Here is a 20,340-nt window from a genome sequence, read left to right as displayed (position 1 = left end):
TGAGAACTTTACCAATTTACCTATCCTCTGCACCAGTGGTTCTCAACCTTCCTAATGCTGCAACCCTTTAATACAGTTCCTCATGTGGTGGTGACCCCAACCACCATAAAATTATTTCGCTGCTACTTCATAACTGTAATTTTGCTACTGTCATGAATTGTAATGTAAATATTTGTGTTTTCCAATGGTCTTAAGTAAAGCCCCCTAAGGGGTCATGACCCACAGGTTGAGAACCAGAGCTCTAGACTAACTATCTTGTGCTTTAGGAGTTTATGGGAGAGTTCTTCTAGGTCCTAGGAATGATCAAAATGTGATTCTTGGGACTGAGAGTTCAGCTCAGTGGGCATGTGCTTAGCATGTGTGAGGACCTGGATAGTTTGTATTATGGCCTCATTCTATAGTATGGGCTTTATGTGCATTTTTGCTTAATTAATTGGACATACAAGTAAAGTTTCAAGCTGTATTGCTATTTTCATATTAAAGTTACTTTAAGGATTGTTGACTTAGAGATGAGTATAATAGAGTATACTTTTAATTATAGCACTTGGTAGTCTGAGGCAGGAGATTTAGAATTTTCAGGTGAGCCTGGACTCCATAGTGAATTTGAAGCCAGCCTGAGTAACATAGTATTGCTTCAAAAAACAAATAGAAAAGGAATTGGTGGTTTTAAAATATTTTCAAGGCCTAAAGTCATATCAGTTGACCTTTTTAAAGTATAAATAATAGGTAGCTCTTTCTGCCCCCAACATTAAAAAAAGAAATTCTTTGTTGTGTTTTAGTATAAATGTTCTTAAAATAAACTGAAATTGCTTTGTCTTTTAACTCTGTTTTATATAAATTTAGCCCAAATATGGATGTAGAATAGTCTGTAGCTACAGTTTTTACAAACTGAATTTATGATAAATTTTAAATAAGTACACATTTACTGTAAATGAATTGCCTGTGACCTTGAATTACAGAGAAGTCTGAGTAATACTGAAGATGAATGTACCCACCTGAAAGAAATGAATGAACGGACTCAGGAAGAATTAAGAGAATTAGCCAATAAATATAATGGAGCGGTAAATGAAATTAAAGATTTGTCTGATAAATTAAAGGTATGTGTATCAGTTCTTTTTCTACTGCCATGAGAAAACACCATGCCCAAGACATCTTATAGAAGGAAGGGTTTATTTAGGCTTAAGGTTCCAGAGAATAAGATTGTTTCAGCATTATAGAGAGGAAGTGTGGCACCAAGCAGGTATGGTCACCAGAGCTGGAAGCTGAGAGCTCACTGGGACTGGCTTGAGGCTTATGAAACCTCAAAGCTTATCCCTGTGACTTACTTCCTTCAGTAAAGCCATACCTCTTAAACCTTCCCAAACAGCACTACCAACTGGGACCAAGTATTCAAACATAGAAACCTGTGAGGGACATTCTTACTCAAACCATCACAGTTTGTATTTAATCTACCTGCAAGCATACTAAGCTAATAGTCTCTTAGCATACTAACAGCCTAAAAGTTTATGCATCACTCAATAGTTGTTAATGTAAAATTTGATAAAATTGAAAAAGTTGAAATATCAAGTGAAAATAGAAAATGTATTCTGTTTAGTCCATCCTCTATTACTGTTGACAATTGAAATCCTTTAAAACAGATGTACTTCCTGGATGGAAATATGGTGAGTGCCTTGCAATAGTAATTTTTTAGTATTTACTTCAGCATATACTATAGATAAGATAGAAATGATATAGAGAAGAACAGCATCTTCTAATATATACTTGGAAGTAGATGAGAATCAATATGATATGGATTGGTGAGGTGGCTTAGAGTGTGGACACTTTTCATGCAAGCTTTAAGACCTAAATTTGGTCATAGAACCCATGGTGGAAGGATAGAGAATCCCCAAAATTGTCCTTTAATCTCCGTGTGAGAGCCATGGCACCCATGCACCAGACCTTAGCCATGTACAACATACACACATGTAAACACACAGACATGTAGGCGTATACACACACACACACACACACACACACACACACACTCACACTCACACACAAAAATGATAGATAAATCATAAAGAGAGGCAATCAAGGGCCAGAATGAGATACATGCAGTAATAATAAATTATAAAAAGAGAACCAAGGCCAGAATACAATGTCTCATAGGGTAAAGTTATGCAAGCTTCATTCCCAGGAGCCCATGTAAAAGTGGAAGGAATTGTTACCACAGAGCTGTGCTCTGATCTCCATGTGCACCTACCATGCATCATATATACATATGTATACACAATAATAATAAAGTTTTGAAAAAATAATAACAAAATCTAATATAGTTTGATGCTTTTTAAAACCTACTCATTTTTAGGTCTTCTCAAAGTTAGGGACCAACTGTTTGTGCTGCAACAAACTCAAAGGGAGCTTGGATAATCTCTCTGAACCCTGGTTTTGTTCTTGAGCCTGCAGCTGTGCTGTTGGGTCTGTTTTAGCTGCTCTTCCCTCTGGGACGTTTGGAATAAAGGCCTACAAGATAGGATTTTGTCAGAGAAGGCTGAGCATCACTTATGGTAGTTCAGGGAGATCTTGTCAAGAGAAATGTGTTTGAAGGGTTTGTACCATCATCTTTTTAGCCAAACATGAATAGTTTATAATTTCAAATTAATGTTCCATTTTAGAACGTACAAACAAGTTGTAATAATAGTATATTTGGGGAATATATTTCCCATTTAAAAACCGTGGAGTATTTAATTTTGACCCCTTATCTGTTTGCTTATCTCTTGGGCCTGCATGTTTGCTCCTAAGTTTTTCCCTTCTCAGTGCCATGTGGTAGTGACCTCAGTACAGATCACTTCTGACATCAAGTCTTTGTTTGCTTTAGAAATCAGCTTTATAAATACGTTCTGTAATTCTGAATCCATGCCTTAGAAATATAAGTGAATGAAGTCAGTCCTCGCCTTAGGCTACTTAAAGCAATGTGAGGCTTTATGAAGTGACGGAAGATTCTTACTCAACAGGTAGCAGAGGGAAAACAAGAGGAAATCCAGCAGAAGGGACAAGCTGAGAAGAAAGAATTACAGAATAAAATAGATGAAATGGAAGAAAAAGAGCAGGAGCTCCAGGCAAAAATAGAAGCTTTGCAAGCTGACAATGATTTCACCAATGAAAGGCTAACAGCTTTACAAGGTAAGCTAGCTGATACAGAAATTGTTTTTGTTTGATTTTTGTTCTCTTTGTCTGTGAAATATCTTTTTCTTGGACTGTTTTTACAGTACGGTTAGAACATCTGCAGGAGAAAACTCTTAAAGAATGCAGCAGCTTAGGTAGGTGTCGCCTTATTTAAAGATATTTCACTGAGCTTCTGCCTGTTCACATTGTTTACTCTCACACTGGTCACTTCTTTCATTTGATATTGTACATATCAAGAATCAAAGGTCACACTTCTAGAAAACCCTCTTTTTAAAATATTCACGATTGCCACCAGAGGGCACCATTGTTTAGTTGTTGAGACATGAAGTTTCTGCCTCTGAGACGGTCTTAAGACTGAACAGTAGTAGGATCCTTTTTGTTTTGAGGTTCTTTGGAAGGTCCCCAAACCTGAATTATTAAGAATGGCCACTTGAACTCTTCTTCTAAATATAGTATTCTATACAAAGTCAATGTGAGTAGGAATATGAAATGCCATAATTACACTTGAAGCCAGTTTTAAAGTTAATAATTTCTTTGATCAGGCAATGATATCCTGTCTTAATCCTAGGGATACAAGTTGATGACTTCTTACCTAAAATAAATGGGAGCACAGAAAAAGGTAGCGTAAAAAACTTAAATTTTTTTTTCATGATTTCTTTTATCATTTAAGCAGGACAGAGAGCTAAATGCTTAGTGATTTTTAGTGCTTGGGATGAAACACATTTATAACTGTTCACATATCATTGAGTTTTGTCTTCTAAAATCCAGCTTCTCATTATAGTCTAAGACACAGATGTGATCTGTCCTTAGATATCCCTTGTTATGTGGAAATTGAGATGAGAAAATGGTGTTCATTGTTAGCCGTGGCTTTTTTATATGGCTCTTACCTTCCGAGAGCTCTACCACTGTTTCGTTCCTTTATGCTCGGCTTCCAGGTCTCCATTTGCAGTGTGTGAGCTTATTTAATGTCCCACTGGACCCTTCCACTCGCGGAAACTACTTTCTTTATCCATCTGTTTTATTGATCAGAGAATGAGATTTCTCTCATTAGAAAAATCTTTTGGTAGTTTTTGGATGTTTGGAGTATTAAAGGAATAAAATTATGTCCAGTGCATACTGCTGTGCTTATCATCTCATTTTAATATACAGGAGTTAGAAGAAGATATCAAGGTCCAAAATAGAACTTCTAGTGAAACTATTTTCCACATATCAGGGTATATCTTTATCATTCATGACAAGGGGTCAAAGTTAAGTAGTTTCTTTTGATTTGTTTTAAATAAAAAATGGGTGAGCTGGAGAGGTAGCTTCAAGAGTTTTCTTAGTTTATGCCTTGGGTTCAAGTCCAGCATTACAAAAAGGAAAAAAAAAAGTTCTTATAGTAACTGCCAAAGTAGGTCCAGATAATTGTATATATGTAAGCTGGTCATGGTCTAATATTGCATATATTAAGCATTTTAGGATTCTTGAAAAAAAAAAATTAGCCATTGCTGTTTGACTACTCTGTGTGTTTTGTAAAATGCCTTAAGTTTTCAGATTTGAATTTTTAAGTTTCAATTGAGAAATTTTAAAGGTGTAGTTTATATTCATGTTACTGAAACTTTTAATTACTATTCATTAAAAGAATTTAGGAAATTTTTGTTAAATGAGTTAATCTTTGGAAGTACTCATTTTCCTTAAATAATTTTATGTTTTCCATGATTATTTTGCTTGTCTTTTCCTTTCTGATTGTATACTTTTTATTTAAATCCATTATTTCCTTGAATAAGTGTCAAGTGTTACATCAATGCAAACTGAGAACTTTTATTTTTTTTGAATTAATTATCTTTATATATATACAAAACCATATTTTAACTAGAGTTGTCAAATTACTATGTAAAAGTTTGCCAGAAAATTTAGACTAGTAGACTGCTTTCCTATTAGCAAATAGTCATAGACTTCTTAATTTAATGTTAAAATAAATTTTTATATTGTTCTGGGAAACTCCTTGCTATAGTTATTCCATTGTTAAAGCATTTGGGGCCTTGTTGACAATAAATTAAGTAGCATGAGAATGACTAGTAGGGTATTTTGACAGTAAGTTTTTACGCATACACAAATCTCATTATGCCATATTTTGTTGTGGAATGGACTCTGTAGTAAGATAATTTACCTTTTCAAACATCACTAACGTTCTTAGCCATAGTTTTCATAAATTTTTAAGTTAGCATCATGCTTTAAGTAGTAGAGAAAATACTAAATATAGGTGCAAGAGGAGATGTCAGTAGTGTCTAGAGATGTTATAGTTCATACTACTTCCAGTGAACTCTTTTTGAAATGACTTAACTTTTTTATAAGCAGAGATTTTATACCATAATTTTTTGTTACATTTTAAAATAAGGATTATTTAAATATATATTAAAACAGAGATTAGTGTTGTCTAGAAGCAATATGAGAACAATTGTAAAATTTAAAATTTTCTGGTAACTACAGTAAAGTTTAAAAAGAAGCAAGTAAAACACATTTTAATACTAAATATTATGTAACCAACAATACCAAAAATGTTATTTAAACATTTAACTAGTATTTTAAGATTATTAATGAAGCAGTTTACATTAATTTTCCTTAGTAGGTATTTGAAATTATGTATTTATTTTATGCTTACCACATATCTCTGTTAGAATGAGCCATATTTAAATGCCTTGGTGGCATGTTCAATTAATGGCTATAGTAGCATGTAGATGTAATTCTGAATGGTTTTATTAAATAAGAAACACAGAGCCAAATGCAGAGTTAAAAGCCCAAGAGGTCAGAGCAGCAGCCAAGAGCTAAGACCAAGACCGCCTTCTTACCCCTCCCTGTCTCTGTCATCCTTCCCCTCTGAAAGACATCTACTTCCTGTGTATCTGTCTTTTTATTAACTTCCTGTTATGCCTTCTCATTGGTTGTAAACCCAACCACATGACCTCCTCATCATTGCCTGTCTGTACAAACCTCCAGGTCTCTATGGTTGGTATTGAGATTAAAGGTATGTATCTCTATGCTGGCTGAGTCCTTGAACACACAGATATCTGCCTGTCATGTGATCAGGATTAAGGGTGTGTGCTACCACTGCCAGACTTCTGCTAAATGGCTTGTTATTAGCTCTCACCCCCAGGCAACTTTATTTATTAACATACAAATAAAATCACTTTTCAGCACAAGTAAAATACCACCATAGTACCATAGCTACAACGTGGTTATATAGAAAACCGTAATCCATAAGAAAACTCATTTATATAAAAAATTCATTATAAAAAGAATGGTTATTTTATGTTTCTGTGTTTGTCTTTTTTCCATTTCTTTAATTTTAACCAATATCATAGAGACTAGTTTTCCTTCCAATAAACATCTGATTTCTTTTGGATTGATAATATGTTCTGTATTTGTGTCAACTTAATTTCTAAGGACTTGAGTTCAAGTAATAGATGATTAAGTGTAATGCTTGAAATGCTTTATATAGACTGTGACAGTGTTGTCTTATGCACGTAAAAGGTGCGTTTGTAGATATGGCACATATGTAGTTACTTTTTTACTTTAGTAACAGATGTTACCTAAGCCAGTCTATTTAATATTTTCAGGGTTGGATTCAGATATTAAAAATATAGTACATAGGGCACTGGAGAGATGGCTCAATGATTAAGAGCACTTACTGCTTTGCCAGAGGGTCCAGGTTTGATTCCTAGAACCCACATGGCAGCTCACAACCACCTCTAACTCCAGCTCCAGGGTTTCCAACATCCTTTTATGACCTTTTGGGTTCTTTCATGTAACACTAGAATAGATAAAGGGTGATCTTTGAGTAACAGTGAGTGTTGTGGTTACTGTTCTGTTGCTCTGTAGAGAAATACCATGACCATATATGACCAACTATAGTTGAAGAAAGCATTTAATTGGGGTTTTACAGTTGCAGAGGATGAGTCCATGTCATCATGGTGGGAAGCATGGCACAGGCAGGCAGGCATGGTGTTGGAGAAGTAGTAGAGAGCTCACATCTGATCTGCAAGTTCCATGCCATGAGAGTGTGAGACAGGACTTGGTTTGGAGCTTTTGAAACCCCAAAGCTCACCCCCAATGACACACCTTCTCCAACGAGGCCATACCTCCTAATCTTTCCCAAGCAGTTCCACTAATTAGGGAACCAAGCATTTGAATATAGGAGCATATGGGGCCATTCTCATCCAGACCACCTAGTCACCAGAAATTGATTAATATTGGTCTGAAATTTCATTTCAGATAGTGTCATAAAGGCTTGTAGGTATGTTCAAGTTTGTTTCCAAGTAAGTTTTTAATTTTTTGGGTAAGCATACATGAAGGTTTCTGATGTTTTTGTGCATATATGTCCTTCCTTATTTGCCTCTTCACTGATTCTCTTTCTTTCCCCAATGGTTCCTTTTGCTTTCCTATCAAATAAATGAGTGGGTTTAAGCTAGAACACACACAAACAGACAGACAGACAGACAGACACACACACACACACACACACACACACACACACACACACACACACAGAGAGAGACAGAGAGAGAGAGAGAGAGAGAGAGAGAGAGAGAGAGAGAGAGAGAGAGAGAGAGAGAGAGAGAGAGAGAGAGAGAGAGAGAGAGAGAGAGAGAGAGACAGAGAGACAGAGAGACAGAGAGACAGAGAGATTGATTTGTTTTTCCCCCCATTATCCTTTCAGGCTGCTTCCTCACCCTACATAATCGCTTCCTACTTTCACAACATGTGTGTTATATACATGTAAGTCTAGATTTTACATTTGAGAGAAACTTGTGCTGTTTGCCCTTCTGAGTCTGGCTTATCTTGTTCAACATGCTTATCATCAGTTCCATTCATTTTCTTGCAGATGTTCTAATTTCATCTTATGACTGCATAAAACTGTCACATATGTGAACTGTATTTCCTTTACCTACCCAAACACATTTCCACACTTAACGTGATATTGTATAGTTTGAGTTTTGAAAGTGTTGTTATAATTTAGAGTTTATGTAAACCAACTTTTTACCTTGACATTTTCTAATATACTGGGGGTTTTTGTTAGCTTGTTGACAGATTCTATTTGTTTAAATTACTACTTTAATTCCAGATTTTTGTTGCAGTTAACTTTTCATTTTTTTTCTTCCATTTGGGGCTGTACTGTACTTTTTATTCATCTCTCTAAAACAAAAGCTGTATTCATCTTTCTCCCCCTGTTTTAGCGTGGGTTCTTTGGGTACTGTGTGACTAGGTAAAGGAAAAAGACAAATTAGAAAGTTTCAGAAAGCAATTAACAGGAAAGATGTCAAGAGGCACTATCACAACAGCGAGTTGTGCCAAATGCACATACGAGTATAGGACGAGAGAGAAGTGGGGGGCTGAGGTGAGAAGAGCGAGAGTTGATGGTGAACGGTGCTCAGTCCAGGTGTCAGGTTTAGACCTTCCTGCTAGTTACCGTGTGGAACACAGCCTTTTAACGCTAAACCTTCTGGAATTTCTTGGGTACTTTTGAAAGACACAGATACGTAACTAGAGGATGTTAGCTGGATCTACAGATTAGCCTTTGATCTTTGAACTAGTGAAGACTCTCGTAAGAAAAGCGCTGGAACTCTTTAATTACTGTGTAATTTTCTCTTTTTTAATTCTACTTTTTACAAAACTGGATTATTTCTGATGTAAGCAAAACTATTAATAAAGCTCTTGTTCAACTGTGTAAAACATGGTAATTTGGGTGGAGATAAACAGTATAATGTTGTAACGGTATATGTGGTATAGATTAAGGAACTTAAATGGGAAGCTGTTTGTGAAAATGAATGTATAAAAATGTCTATCTCATCAATTCCTTAAAAATTAAAAAAAATATTGTATGGTAACCCTCTCCCCAACTTTTTTTTTTTTTTTTTTTTTAAATAAGGCTCATGTTGTAGTCCAAGTTCTCTGGAGAGTCACTGTATAGCTCATGCTGGTCTCAAACTCATGGATGGCAGTCTTCTGCCTCATTCTCTTAAATATTGGAATTTCAGGTGTATGTTATCATGCCTGGCTGATTTTATACCTTCTTAAAATTTTTACCTTTTACATCTTAATTAAGACCAACATCTTTGAAGAGAGACTGTTAGAACATGAAATTATTTCAACAATAAAAACACAAAAATCACTTCAGAGGATTTGCAAACCTGTTATGGAGAAAGGTACATATGAAAAGTGGAAAAAGCTTTTTAAAGCAATATATTTGTTTTTTTTTTTTTTTTTTTTTTTTTTTTTCAGCTCTGTGGATAAAAACTGCACCTTTAAAAGCTAGCCATTCAGAGGAAACTAGTGATTATATAAATTACAACTTTCAGTTTTGAACTCCAAAATATGTGTTAGAGTATATCCAACTTTATTAGTCCTTTTCAATTACCTGTGTTAAAATATTTCATTTTTTAAACCTTTGCTGTTGTTGTTTATTTCAAGACAGCAACAAACTATGTCCTTAAAGGTCTTTCTTTCTTTATTAGAGCACTTGCTTTCAAAGAGTGGCGGGGACTGCACTTTTATTCATCAATTCATAGAATGCCAGAGTGAGTAAAGAGTATTTTTCTCATTGATTTTAATGAAATCAGGGACTAAGATTAAGAAGTGAGAGGAAAAACAAGGGAATCAATGTATTTGTTGTAGTAGAAGTGTGCAAGTAACTATCTTCAGGCATCAGTAAACCTGTTTGTTTTTCTCTTTTGAGAAAAGTATTCTAATTGCAGTTGCCTCCTCATATGGAGCAGAACATATCATATTGGTGACCCCTACACACACACACACACACACACACACACACACACACACACACACACACACGAAGAAATTCAAGCTTGCTAATTCAAAGTCATTTATCAGGGGATAAACAGACTGTCTAGGGTGTGAAGTACCTAAAGTTTATCTTCTAAAGATGTTTATTTTTATGTGTGGATTTGTTTGTTTTACCTGTGTGTGTGTCTGTGCACCATGTGTACAGTGCTTTCAGAGGCCAGAGGAGAGCTTCAGAGCCTCCGAAACTAGAGTTACAGAGAGTTGTGAGCCACCATGTGGGTGCTGGGAATCAAACCCAGGTCTTCTGCAAGAGCAGCTCCTAACTGCTGACCCATCTCTCCTGCTCACACCTAAACTTTCTATATGGGTACTTGATGAAGAAATATTAATAATACAGCTTCTTTATTCAAGATTTAGTTCTATGATAGATTGAATTTTGAGATTCAAATACATGTCTTAGATTAAATAAAGCTATTAAAAGCCAACTAGTCTTTTGGGAATCTTAGATCCAAAGATGGCCTTCAGTACAGTATGAGCTTTTTATTTTAGGGCATGGGCAGTAGTAAGTTGTTTTACACTCTGATTTGGCTGACCACTGTTCACAAGTCCTGCAAGGCTGTCATTAGGAGTATTTAATGTAGGCTGACTCTTGTTGATTTAGACGTCCGTTCACACCCTCCCCCCCCCCCCAGTTCTAAACAAAATGTAGTTAATTCTTTTTATTTAAAAACCATATAGCGGCTTAAATCTCTAACAGAAAGTAATGACATTTTCTTGGTGGTTTTAGTAACAAGTAAAGGTTTCCATATATACTGGAGTCTGGTTTATATGTATACTCTTTCATGTCAGGTAAATACTCTCAAGCATTTTTTCCTTTCCTCTACCTCTGAAATGAACGGTTTCCTAGTTTTTTATCCATATCTCATTTTGTGGCTGTCTGTGCATATGTGTTTGCCCCATTCTTAACTCCAGGACAACTTGAGGTTATAAGGGCCACACCTCGAATTAGAGCATATACTTTCAGTGGGTCGCATTTATAATTCCCAGGAGATATTTAGAAAAAATATGTAATTGCATTAAATGCTTTTAGAAGAGCTGCTATTTTTATTTTCCTCTCAGTTTTAGATGCTGCAATAAAATTTAAATCTATTTAAGGTAGTTTATCTAATAAATGTACCATTTTTCTAAACTCTTAATACTTGTGAACCAAACTGGTGCTTTTTTAAAAATTTTTTTATATTTTGACTACTGCATCTCACTCATGGGAATTGGGACAGTGATTTCTTTGGGGCAAGATGATTCAGATCCACTGAAATCAGCAAGAGGACATAAATTTAAACCCAGACCCTAGAAGAAATTTTAAACACACACACACACACACACACACACACACACACACACACACACACACGTATGTATGTATGTATGTATGTATGTATAATGCTACTTTTATATAATTTTTTTAGCCTTTAGAATTTGTGTTTTGAGCCCAACAAATGAGAGAATTGTCCAAAGAATGTTTTGCTGAGTTGTAATTTTCAGAAGTCCTTATTTTGTTAGTAACAAATAAAGGTCACAGACCTCCTTATCACTTGCGTATTTAAAAAAGGAAATGAAAAACCTTTTTAAATGTCTAATTTATATTCACATTCAATTTAAAGTAATATAAAGTATAACTGTAGTTTAATATCTATTTTAAATGAAGAAAATCTGCTTAGAGATTTTTTATTACATCATATTAATGTGGGAAAATGAGCCGCCAGCAAGCATTAAGAAAACAGAAATTATAGAAGTTACAGCAGATCCCCACAGTGAGAATGTTAACCCATCAAGTGATGTTCGTGTAGACGGTGTGACTGCATGGGAAAATACTGAACCTCTGGTCCACAGAAGGAAAGGCAGAATATAAACTGGGTTCTTATATGCAAAGGCAGAGCAAAGATCAGGAAACAAAACAGAGGGGCTCCTGCACATCTCGATCTTTAATGCAAATAGTGAAAGTTTCAACTCTATTTGAGTGTCTGAGAGGGGCTTTGTTAGAACATGGCTTCTGACTTTTTGGTAGCAACAGTTTACTTTTGATGATTCCAGATGTTAGCTCAATTTTTCCAAATTAATTTGGCTCCTAAATATATGATTACTGGAGGAGGGGTCACCTCTAGCCTTGTTGTTGTTAGGAGGTTCATGTAGGCATTAAGTTTAATGAGTATTACCACATGTCATTTGCAAGGAGATCCAGCAAACCCCTTGTTCAGGTAAACTTACCGAAAGAGTTTTAGAGTAGTTTGGGATTATGTATTGACAGCCATACACAATCTCTTTTGCTGTTTTTAAATGGCTAGGCATCTGAAGTTGATTGGTCTCTATCACAAAGTATGTATTCAGTGTGCAGTAGTACTTTAGACGTTTGTTTCCAGTCTTTTAAAAGGCCAGTGTCCATACCTTGTCTTTATTATTTACCAAGCTTATGTAACATAAAGTCAGTGTTTTAAAAACGATAAAAGCATATGATTTGCTTCTATTGGATTCTTCATCTGTATTTAATGTGTTGGGAAATATTCAAACTTACCTGCATGAACCAATAAGAGAGAGCAGCTTGATTTTGTAGAAATTAACTGAGCAGGAACACATTTCATTATTTTCCTTGTATGGAAAGTCAGACTGTATTTAAAAAAAAAAAAAATTCTTTTAGAGAATAGCTCTTAATCCTAGGGAAAGAATGTGGGCTTTAGACAGGTTTAAGTATAACTCTTTGCGTAATTCCCAATCTGTAAATATTCTGTATAAAATTACATAAAGTCTGAAATTATCAGATAACTTCATTCAGACTTGTTTAAAAGCTGAGATAAGCATTTAAGCAAGAGCTTATCTTCAGGATTGAGGGTTTGGGAAGGACGGAGCTCCTTCTGTCTTCCTTCTAGACTTTAGTTACTTCAGTACTTGAGGTTTACTTTATAAACTTAGAAGATGCATTGACACTTCCTGTCTTTGCCAAAGATGCTGTATGGGCTAACATATTATCCATGTGTGTTATTTGATCAATGAACTCTGTCACTTGACTAGCTTAACTTGAATGCTGCACGAAAAGATGAAGAGGGAACCTTTTTTTGTTGATTTTTTTTTTTTTTTTGTTATTTATTATATTTGTGTTTTAATTTTACACATCAGCCTTGGGTTCCCCTGTCCTCCCCCGTCCCGTCCCTGCCTCTACCTTCCCCCCATGCCCTCCCCTCCATTCTCATCTCCTCCAGGGCCAAGACTTCCCTTGGGGATTCATTTAAACCTGGTGGATTCAGTACAGGCAGGTCCAGTCCCCTCCTTCCAGGCTGAGCAAAGTGTTCCTGTGTAAGCCCAAGGTTCCAAACAGCCCGCTCTTGAACTAAGGACAGGTCCCGGTCCCAAAGCCTGGGTGCCTCCCAAACAGTTCAAGCTATTCAGTTGTCTCACTTATCCAGAGGGCGTGCTCCAGCTGGGGGCTCCACAGCCTTTGGTTCATAATTCATGTGCTTCCATTCGTTTGGCTATTTGTCCCTGTGCATTTCAAATCTTGGTCTCAACAATTCACTCTCTTACAGTCCCTACTCTTTCTCGACAATTGGACTCCTGGAGCTCCACCTGGGGCCTGGCCGAGGATCACTGCATCCACTTCCATCAGTTATTGGATGAGAGTTCCAGCACGACCGTTAGGGTGTTTGGCCATCTGATCACCAGACTAGGTCAGATCAGGCTTTCTCTCGACCATTGCCAGCAGTCTACATTGTTCATTTCTGGGGACCACTCTAGCACTCTGCCTATTCCTGTTCTCATGTGGTCTTCATTTATCATGGTCTGTTATTCCTCGTTCTCCCTTTCTGTTCTTAATCCAGCTGGGATCTCCTGCTCCCCTAAGCTCTCTTTTCCTCAAACCTTGCCCTTCATTACTCCCACTGTCATCCAGGTTGTTCATGTAGATCTCATCCATTTCTCTGTCATTGGGTGATCCCTGTGTCTTTCCTAGGGTCCCGTTTTCTAGGTAGCCTCCTTGGAGTTGTGTAGCAGTCTAGACATCTTCGTTTTACATCTAGTATCCTACTATGAGTGAGTACATACTATGTTTGTCTTTCTGAGTCTCAGTTACCTCACTCAGGATGATTTTTTTCTAGATCCATCCATTTGCCTGCAAACCTCATGATGTCATTGTTTTACTCTGCTGAGTAGTACTCCATTGTGTATATGTACCGTATTTTCTTTATCCATTCTTCAGTTGAAGGGCATCTAGGTTGTTTCTAGGTTCTGGCTATTACAAACAATGCTGATATGAACATAGCTGAGCAAATGCCCTTGTGGTATGATTGAGCATTCCTTGGGTATATGCCCAAGAGTGGTATAGCTGGGTCTTGGGGGAGATAGATTCCCAATTTTCTAAGGAAGTGCCATATTGATTTCCAAAGTGGCTGTACAAGCTTGCATTCCCTTGTACAGCAGTGGAGGAGAGTTCCCCTTGCTCCACATCCTCTCCAGCATAAGCTGTCTTCAGTGTTTTTGATCTTAGCCACTCTGACAGGTGTAAGGTGGTATCTCAGAGTCGTTTTGATTTGCATTTCCCAGATAATTAGGGATGTTGAGCAATTCCTTAAATGTCTTTCAACCATCTGAACTTCCTCTGTAGAGAATTCTCTGTTTAGTTCTATAGCCCATTTCTTAATTGGACTGTTGGGCATTTTGATGTCTAATTTCTTGAGTTCTTTATATATTCTGGATATCAGCCCTCTGTCAGATGTGGGGTTGGTGAAGACCTTTTCACATTCTGTAGGGTGTCGCTTTGTCTTGTTGACTGTGTCCTTTGCTCTACAAAAGCTTCTCAGTTTCAACAGGTCCCATTGATTGATTGTTTCTCTCAGTGTCTGTGCTACTGGTGTTATATTTAGAAAGTGCTCTCCGGTGCCAATGCGTTCAAGAGTACTTCCTACTTTCTCTACTATCAGGTTCAGAGTAGCTGGATTTATGTTGAGGTTTTTGATCCACTTGGACTTAAGTTTTGTGCATGGTGACAGATATGGGTCTATTTGCAGCCTTCTGCACATTGATATCTAGTTATGCCAGCACTATTTGTTGAAGATGCGTTCTCTTTTCCATTGTACATTTTTGGCTTCTTTGTCAAAAACTATATGTTCATAGGTGTGCGGGTTAATGTCAGGGTCTTCAATTCGATTCCATTGGTCCACATGTAGGTTTTTATGCCAGTACCAAGCTGTTTTTATTACAGTAGCTCTATAGTAGAGCTTGAGGTTGGGGATCGTGATGCCTCCAGAGGCTGTTTCATTGTACAGGATTCTTTTGGCTATCCTGGGTTTTTTGTTTTTCCATATGAAGTTGAGTATTATTCTTTCCAGATCTGTGAAGAATTGTGTTGGTAATTTGATGGGGATTGCGTTGAATCTGTAGATTGCTTTTGGTAAGATCGCCATTTTTAATATGTTAATCCTGCCTATCCATGAGCATGGGAGATCTTTCCATTTTCTGACATCTTCTTCAATTTCTTTTTTCAGGGACTTAAAGTTCTTGTCATATAGGTCCTTTACATGCTTAGTTAGAGTAACCCCAAGGTATTTTATATCATTTGTGGCTATTGTAAAGGGTGATGTATCTCTGATTTCCTTCTCAACCTGTTTGTCTATTGTATATAGGAGGGCTACTGATTTTTTTGAGTTGATCTTGTATCCTGCTATGTTGCTGAAGGTTTTTATAAGCTGTATCAGTTCCTTGGTTGAATTTTTGGGATCACTCCTGTATACTATCCTCTCATCTGCAAATAGGGAGAGCTTGACTTCTTCCTTTCCAATTTTTATCCCTTTAATCTCCTTTTGTTGTCTTATAGCTCTGGCTAGAACTTCAAGTACTATATTGAATAAGTATGGGGAGAGGGGACAGCCTTGCCTTGTTCCTGATTTTGGTGGTATTGTTTTGAGTGTCTCTCCATTTAATTTGATGTTGTCTGTTGGCTTGCTGTAAATTGTCTTTATTATGTTTAGGTATGTTCCCTGTGTTCCTGATCGCTCCAAGAACTTTATCATGAAGGGGTGTTAGATTTTGTCAAATGCCTTTTCTGCCTCTAGTGAGATGATCATGTGGTTTTTTTCTTTGAGTTTGTTTATATGGTGTATTACATTGAAGGACTTTCTTATGTTGAACCACCCTTGCATCCCTGGGATGATGCCTACTTGATCCTGGTGGATAATTGTTTTGATGTATTCTTGGAGTCTGTTTGCCAGTAATTTATTGAGTATTTTTGCCTCAATGTTCATGAGGGAGATCCGTCTGTAGTTCTCTTTCTTTGGTTTAGGAATCAGGGTAATTGTAACCTCATAGAAAGAGTTTGGTAATATTACTTTTGCTTCTATTGTCTGGAACAATTTAAAGAGTATTGGTATTAAGTTTTCTTTGAAGATCTGTTAGAATTCTGCAGTGAAACCATCTGGTCCTGGGTTTTTTTTGGTTGGGAGACTTTTAATGACTGATTCTATTTCCTTAGGTGTTATTGGACTACTTAAATGGTTTACCTGGTCTTGATTTAACTTAGGTATGTGGTACCTATCCAGAACATTATCCATTTCTTTTAGATTTTCCAGTTTTGTTGGGCAGGTCCTCCCTGGACGGCTGGTGTCCAGAGGTGGTTGCCTTTCTGATTATAACCCAGGCACTCACCTCTGGTCCCGATGGGAGTTCCGTGGCAGGATGGAAGCTGGTGGCTGGTTTCTAAGTCTCAGGAAGTGGCTGGGGTCTTGGCAGATGGGTGTGGGGGCAGGGCGTGGAGGTTGTAGGGTTCACCAGAGGGTCTTGGAGAGGGGGAACCTTCCTGGTGGAGATGAGGGGTCCTGCCCAGTGGCCAGAACCTGGGGCCCAGTTGGGCAGGTCTTCCCCGGAATGGCTGGTGCCCCGGGCTGTGACCCAGGTAAGGGCCTCTCTGAATGTGACTCCAGGCACTCACCTCTGGTCGGGGGCAGATGGGAGCTGGGGGCTGGTCTCTGAGTCTCAGAAGTGGCTGAGGTCTTGGGCAAATGGGTGTGGGGGCAGAGTGTGGAGATTGCAGGGTCTGCCTGTAGTCTTGGAAAAGGGGAACCTTCCCATAGGGCCTGCTCAATGGCCGGAAACTGTACCGAGTTGGGCAGGTCCTCCCGGGATGGCTGGTGTCCAGGGGTGGCACCCAGGGGCGGTTTCCTCTGGGACTATAACCCCAGGCACTCCGAAGAGGGATCCTTTTAAGGACACGAGGACATGGAGACTTAAGACCTTTACTTGAACACAGGGAAACAGTGTTCTCTGGACAGATGCTCGCCTCTTTGGTGTATCTGGCTGCTGTGTGTCCTTACAAGGGGAGAGCTTTTGCTGCTGGATGCCAGAAAACTTTCCTCTCGGAGAGTCTGCTTTGTAGGGACAAACTGTCTATTTTCCTACAGTCAGCTCCTTGATTGTATTACCAAGTTTCCTGAAGTGAAATTCATTCCTTTATATTCTTAAATCCATGTTTGTTTTTATTATTTTCAGGTGTTTTTCATTTTACTGTTTTCAAAAAAAGTTTCTCTGGTCCCATCCTCATTTTGAGATTATAGTCAGTTTCTGCAGGCATCTTCCATTCCCTTCTTCTGGCTAGGACTTCACTCTCATTGAAATAGGCCTTATTTAGAGGAGTCCAGTGAGTCTGTGTTGCTGGGTAACTCAGTATTTACTGTGCATCACTATGCGGTCAGCCTCAGACATGGCAGGCTCAGGGTTATTTGAGTACATACTCTACTTACTCTACTTGAAACAGATTTTTATAAAAGAATTTTACTTGTCTAAACCTGATCAGTTTATTTATGATAAAGAACAAGTAATTGTGGTTCTGTACTCAAAGTAGTTTATATCCCCATCATAGGAAAATGCTTCTTTATTCAGAATTTGGTGTTGCTAGTATTTGATCTCTTTGTTCTTAGTTCATCTGGTTTAGGATACATTGAAGGTTGTTGGCAACTCCTTTAACACTGGAACTGCCAGAAGAGAACAATCGTAATTCATTCCAGTGCTATCTTTGTAGAAACACTCCTTCTGTTCTTGAACTTGGTCTGTTTTTACCATGATGTTATCCTGTCTTGGAGTTCTGAATACTTTTCTCTCTTGCTTGTTCCTCCTTCCTCTTGTTTTAAAACAGCTCCCAGAATGTCTTCTCTAGCAAGAATTGCTTTAACTAATTTTACTTCACCAGAAATGAATACCAGTGTAGATATCTGAATTATTAAAATGCAAATGTGGAGCCCCTTCTGAGAAGTTCTGGATCTGCATTTCTGCTAGTGAATTGCCATTCTCTGAGGCAGATTAGTTGCTAGCTTGATTTGAATACTAATTATTATTTAATTATATCTTAATATTAATTATGAGTTTATTTTTGGTATTTGCTTTTTAAAAAACAACTTTTTGAGTGATTTGGCTCATTTCTGTTTATAATGTTATAAGAGGAATCTTGATGTGATTTTTCACTGATAGTGTGATTCCTGGCAAATTAACCGCTTGTAATCCCAGCACTCAGGCAGCAGAGCCAGGTGGATCTCTGTGAGTTCGAGGCCAGCCTGGTCTATAGAGCGAATTCCAGGAAAGGTGCAAAGCTACACAGAGAAACCCTGTCTCGAAAAAACGAAAAAAAAATCATTTTTAAACACCCATACCTTTTAAATAATGTTATTTAGTGTATGTTTTTTTTTTTTCACAATAAGTACATAAGGCTTAAATGTGAAAATATCCAGATGTGGTGGCACATGCCTATAATTGTGGCACTGAGGAGGCTGAGCTAAGAGGCTGCTTGTGCTAGGACAGCATGGCCTCCATAATGAGAAGAGGAGGAACAAGAGTAAGAGTGATCATCTCTTCTCTCACACCAACCATGGATGCTTAACAACAAAAAACAAAAAGCCCTCTACTCTGTCTCTTTCAGTTGTGGCAAGTCAGATAGCTGCTTCACGATCTGAAGTTATGTTACATGGAAGTTCATTCTTTGGATCTCTGGTGATGGGTGAGGAGGTAGATAGGGCCAGAAGCAGAGATCTGGTTCTTTTCTTTGGATTAAATGTATTACAGTAGTGTTTTGTGTTATTGGAGGTTTTTCGTCTTGTTTTGTTTTTCACTTTCTCAAAATGAAAAAAGGAGAGTTTTGAGTAATAAATTATAACCTTTTGATATGTTTCTTATTCTATTCTATTCATTTATTTGTTTTTCAGGATAAGGTTTTTCTATGTAGCCCTGGCTGCCTTGAAACTCCATCTGTAGACCAGGTTGGCCTTGAATTTACAGAGATCTACCTGCCTCTGCCTCCCTAGTGCTGAGACTAAAGGCGTGCACCACCACTGCTTGGCTGTGTTTTTTTTATCTTAAAAGAATCAGTACAGTTGAGAAAAACCAGAGGAGTTATATTCCTATAATTTAGGCAGCTATAAAATCTGTCAGATTTGTGTTAAGATGCCTCCCTACTTTTATTAAACTGATTTCCTTGCTTTATTACGTCTTTGTTATCCTGGTGCATAGTAATATTTGAAGGAATCGTTCTATTCCCACCAGTAATTTATAGTGAATTGAGGAAGGTGGAGATAATGGGCAGCTTCAGCATCCTGTCAGAGACTGAAATAAAGATCATTGTGAGGAGAGGAGGGACACCAACATCATTCAGAAGAAAGGGAGAGAATAGAAATTCAGTTTAGCCACGGTGAGATTATGTCCCTGTGGGATTCTGGGTGAAGATGTCTAGAAAGTAGAGAATAGAGTTCTGGAAACTAAGAGAACATGTGACTTGCCACCAGCATTTAGAAATAGTTCAATTGCAGGTAATAAAGGCTATGAAAAAATGAGTTTTACTGATATTCACAAAAATCTTGGAGACTAAATACACATATTTAAATTATAGCCTGATGGAGAAAAGGGCAATGAAACGAGAAAGGAGTGGGCAGGCATATGGGAGTGCATGGGTGGTGTCCAGAAGTAAAAGTAGTTTTTAAAAGGCAGTTGTAAATGTTTGATTAAATACAACGAGTGAATCCATTTATAGCAAAAGACTTAAAAAGTCACAGCAACAAAGAGAATGGAAGAAAAGACTACAGCAAGACATAGATGTTAGCTAAATATTCAGATATTAAAAAAAAAATCATGTGTAAGAGATTGGGATTCTGCTCTGTTTCCTACTGTTCAGGGAGTAGGGAAGTTAAACCCACAGCTCCGACACCAAAGACACTAGGATCCATACAGGTACCGATACTCATACGTCTCCTGAACTGCCATGTGTCCTGGTCATACTTCTGCAACTTCGCCAGGTTTGAATATAAGAGCAACAGGAAAATGTGACCAGGGAAGAAACAGGGAAAGATATATAAAGCAGAAGAAAGCTTTTTAAAAATGTAA

The 20,340-nt window shown here is 37.5% G+C and overlaps 1 protein-coding gene across 18 annotated transcripts in view; it reads left to right on the top strand.

The window, feature by feature from the left end:
• The window catches only part of LOC118590901 (sarcolemma associated protein), a 129,197-nt gene that overhangs the window by 70,450 nt on the left and 38,407 nt on the right, over positions 1–20,340 (top strand). For 4 of the 18 annotated variants that reach the window (XM_036198712.1, XM_036198703.1, XM_036198704.1 and 1 more), the window contains 5 exons: positions 960–1,097; positions 2,994–3,162; positions 3,249–3,299; positions 3,734–3,784; positions 9,657–9,719. In XM_036198712.1, the coding sequence (XP_036054605.1) occupies positions 960–1,097; positions 2,994–3,162; positions 3,249–3,299; positions 3,734–3,784; positions 9,657–9,719 (472 nt within the window). The remainder of the gene's footprint in view (positions 1–959; positions 1,098–2,993; positions 3,163–3,248; positions 3,300–3,733; positions 3,785–9,656; positions 9,720–20,340) is intronic. The other 14 variants (XM_036198720.1, XM_036198709.1, XM_036198710.1 and 11 more) reach the window with 4 other exon arrangements.

Source organism: Onychomys torridus, chromosome 9 (genome assembly GCF_903995425.1).
Source record: "Onychomys torridus chromosome 9, mOncTor1.1, whole genome shotgun sequence".
In the NCBI taxonomy this organism is placed as follows: domain Eukaryota; kingdom Metazoa; phylum Chordata; class Mammalia; order Rodentia; family Cricetidae; genus Onychomys; species Onychomys torridus.
This window is presented reverse-complemented; position numbering and strand designations above follow the sequence as displayed.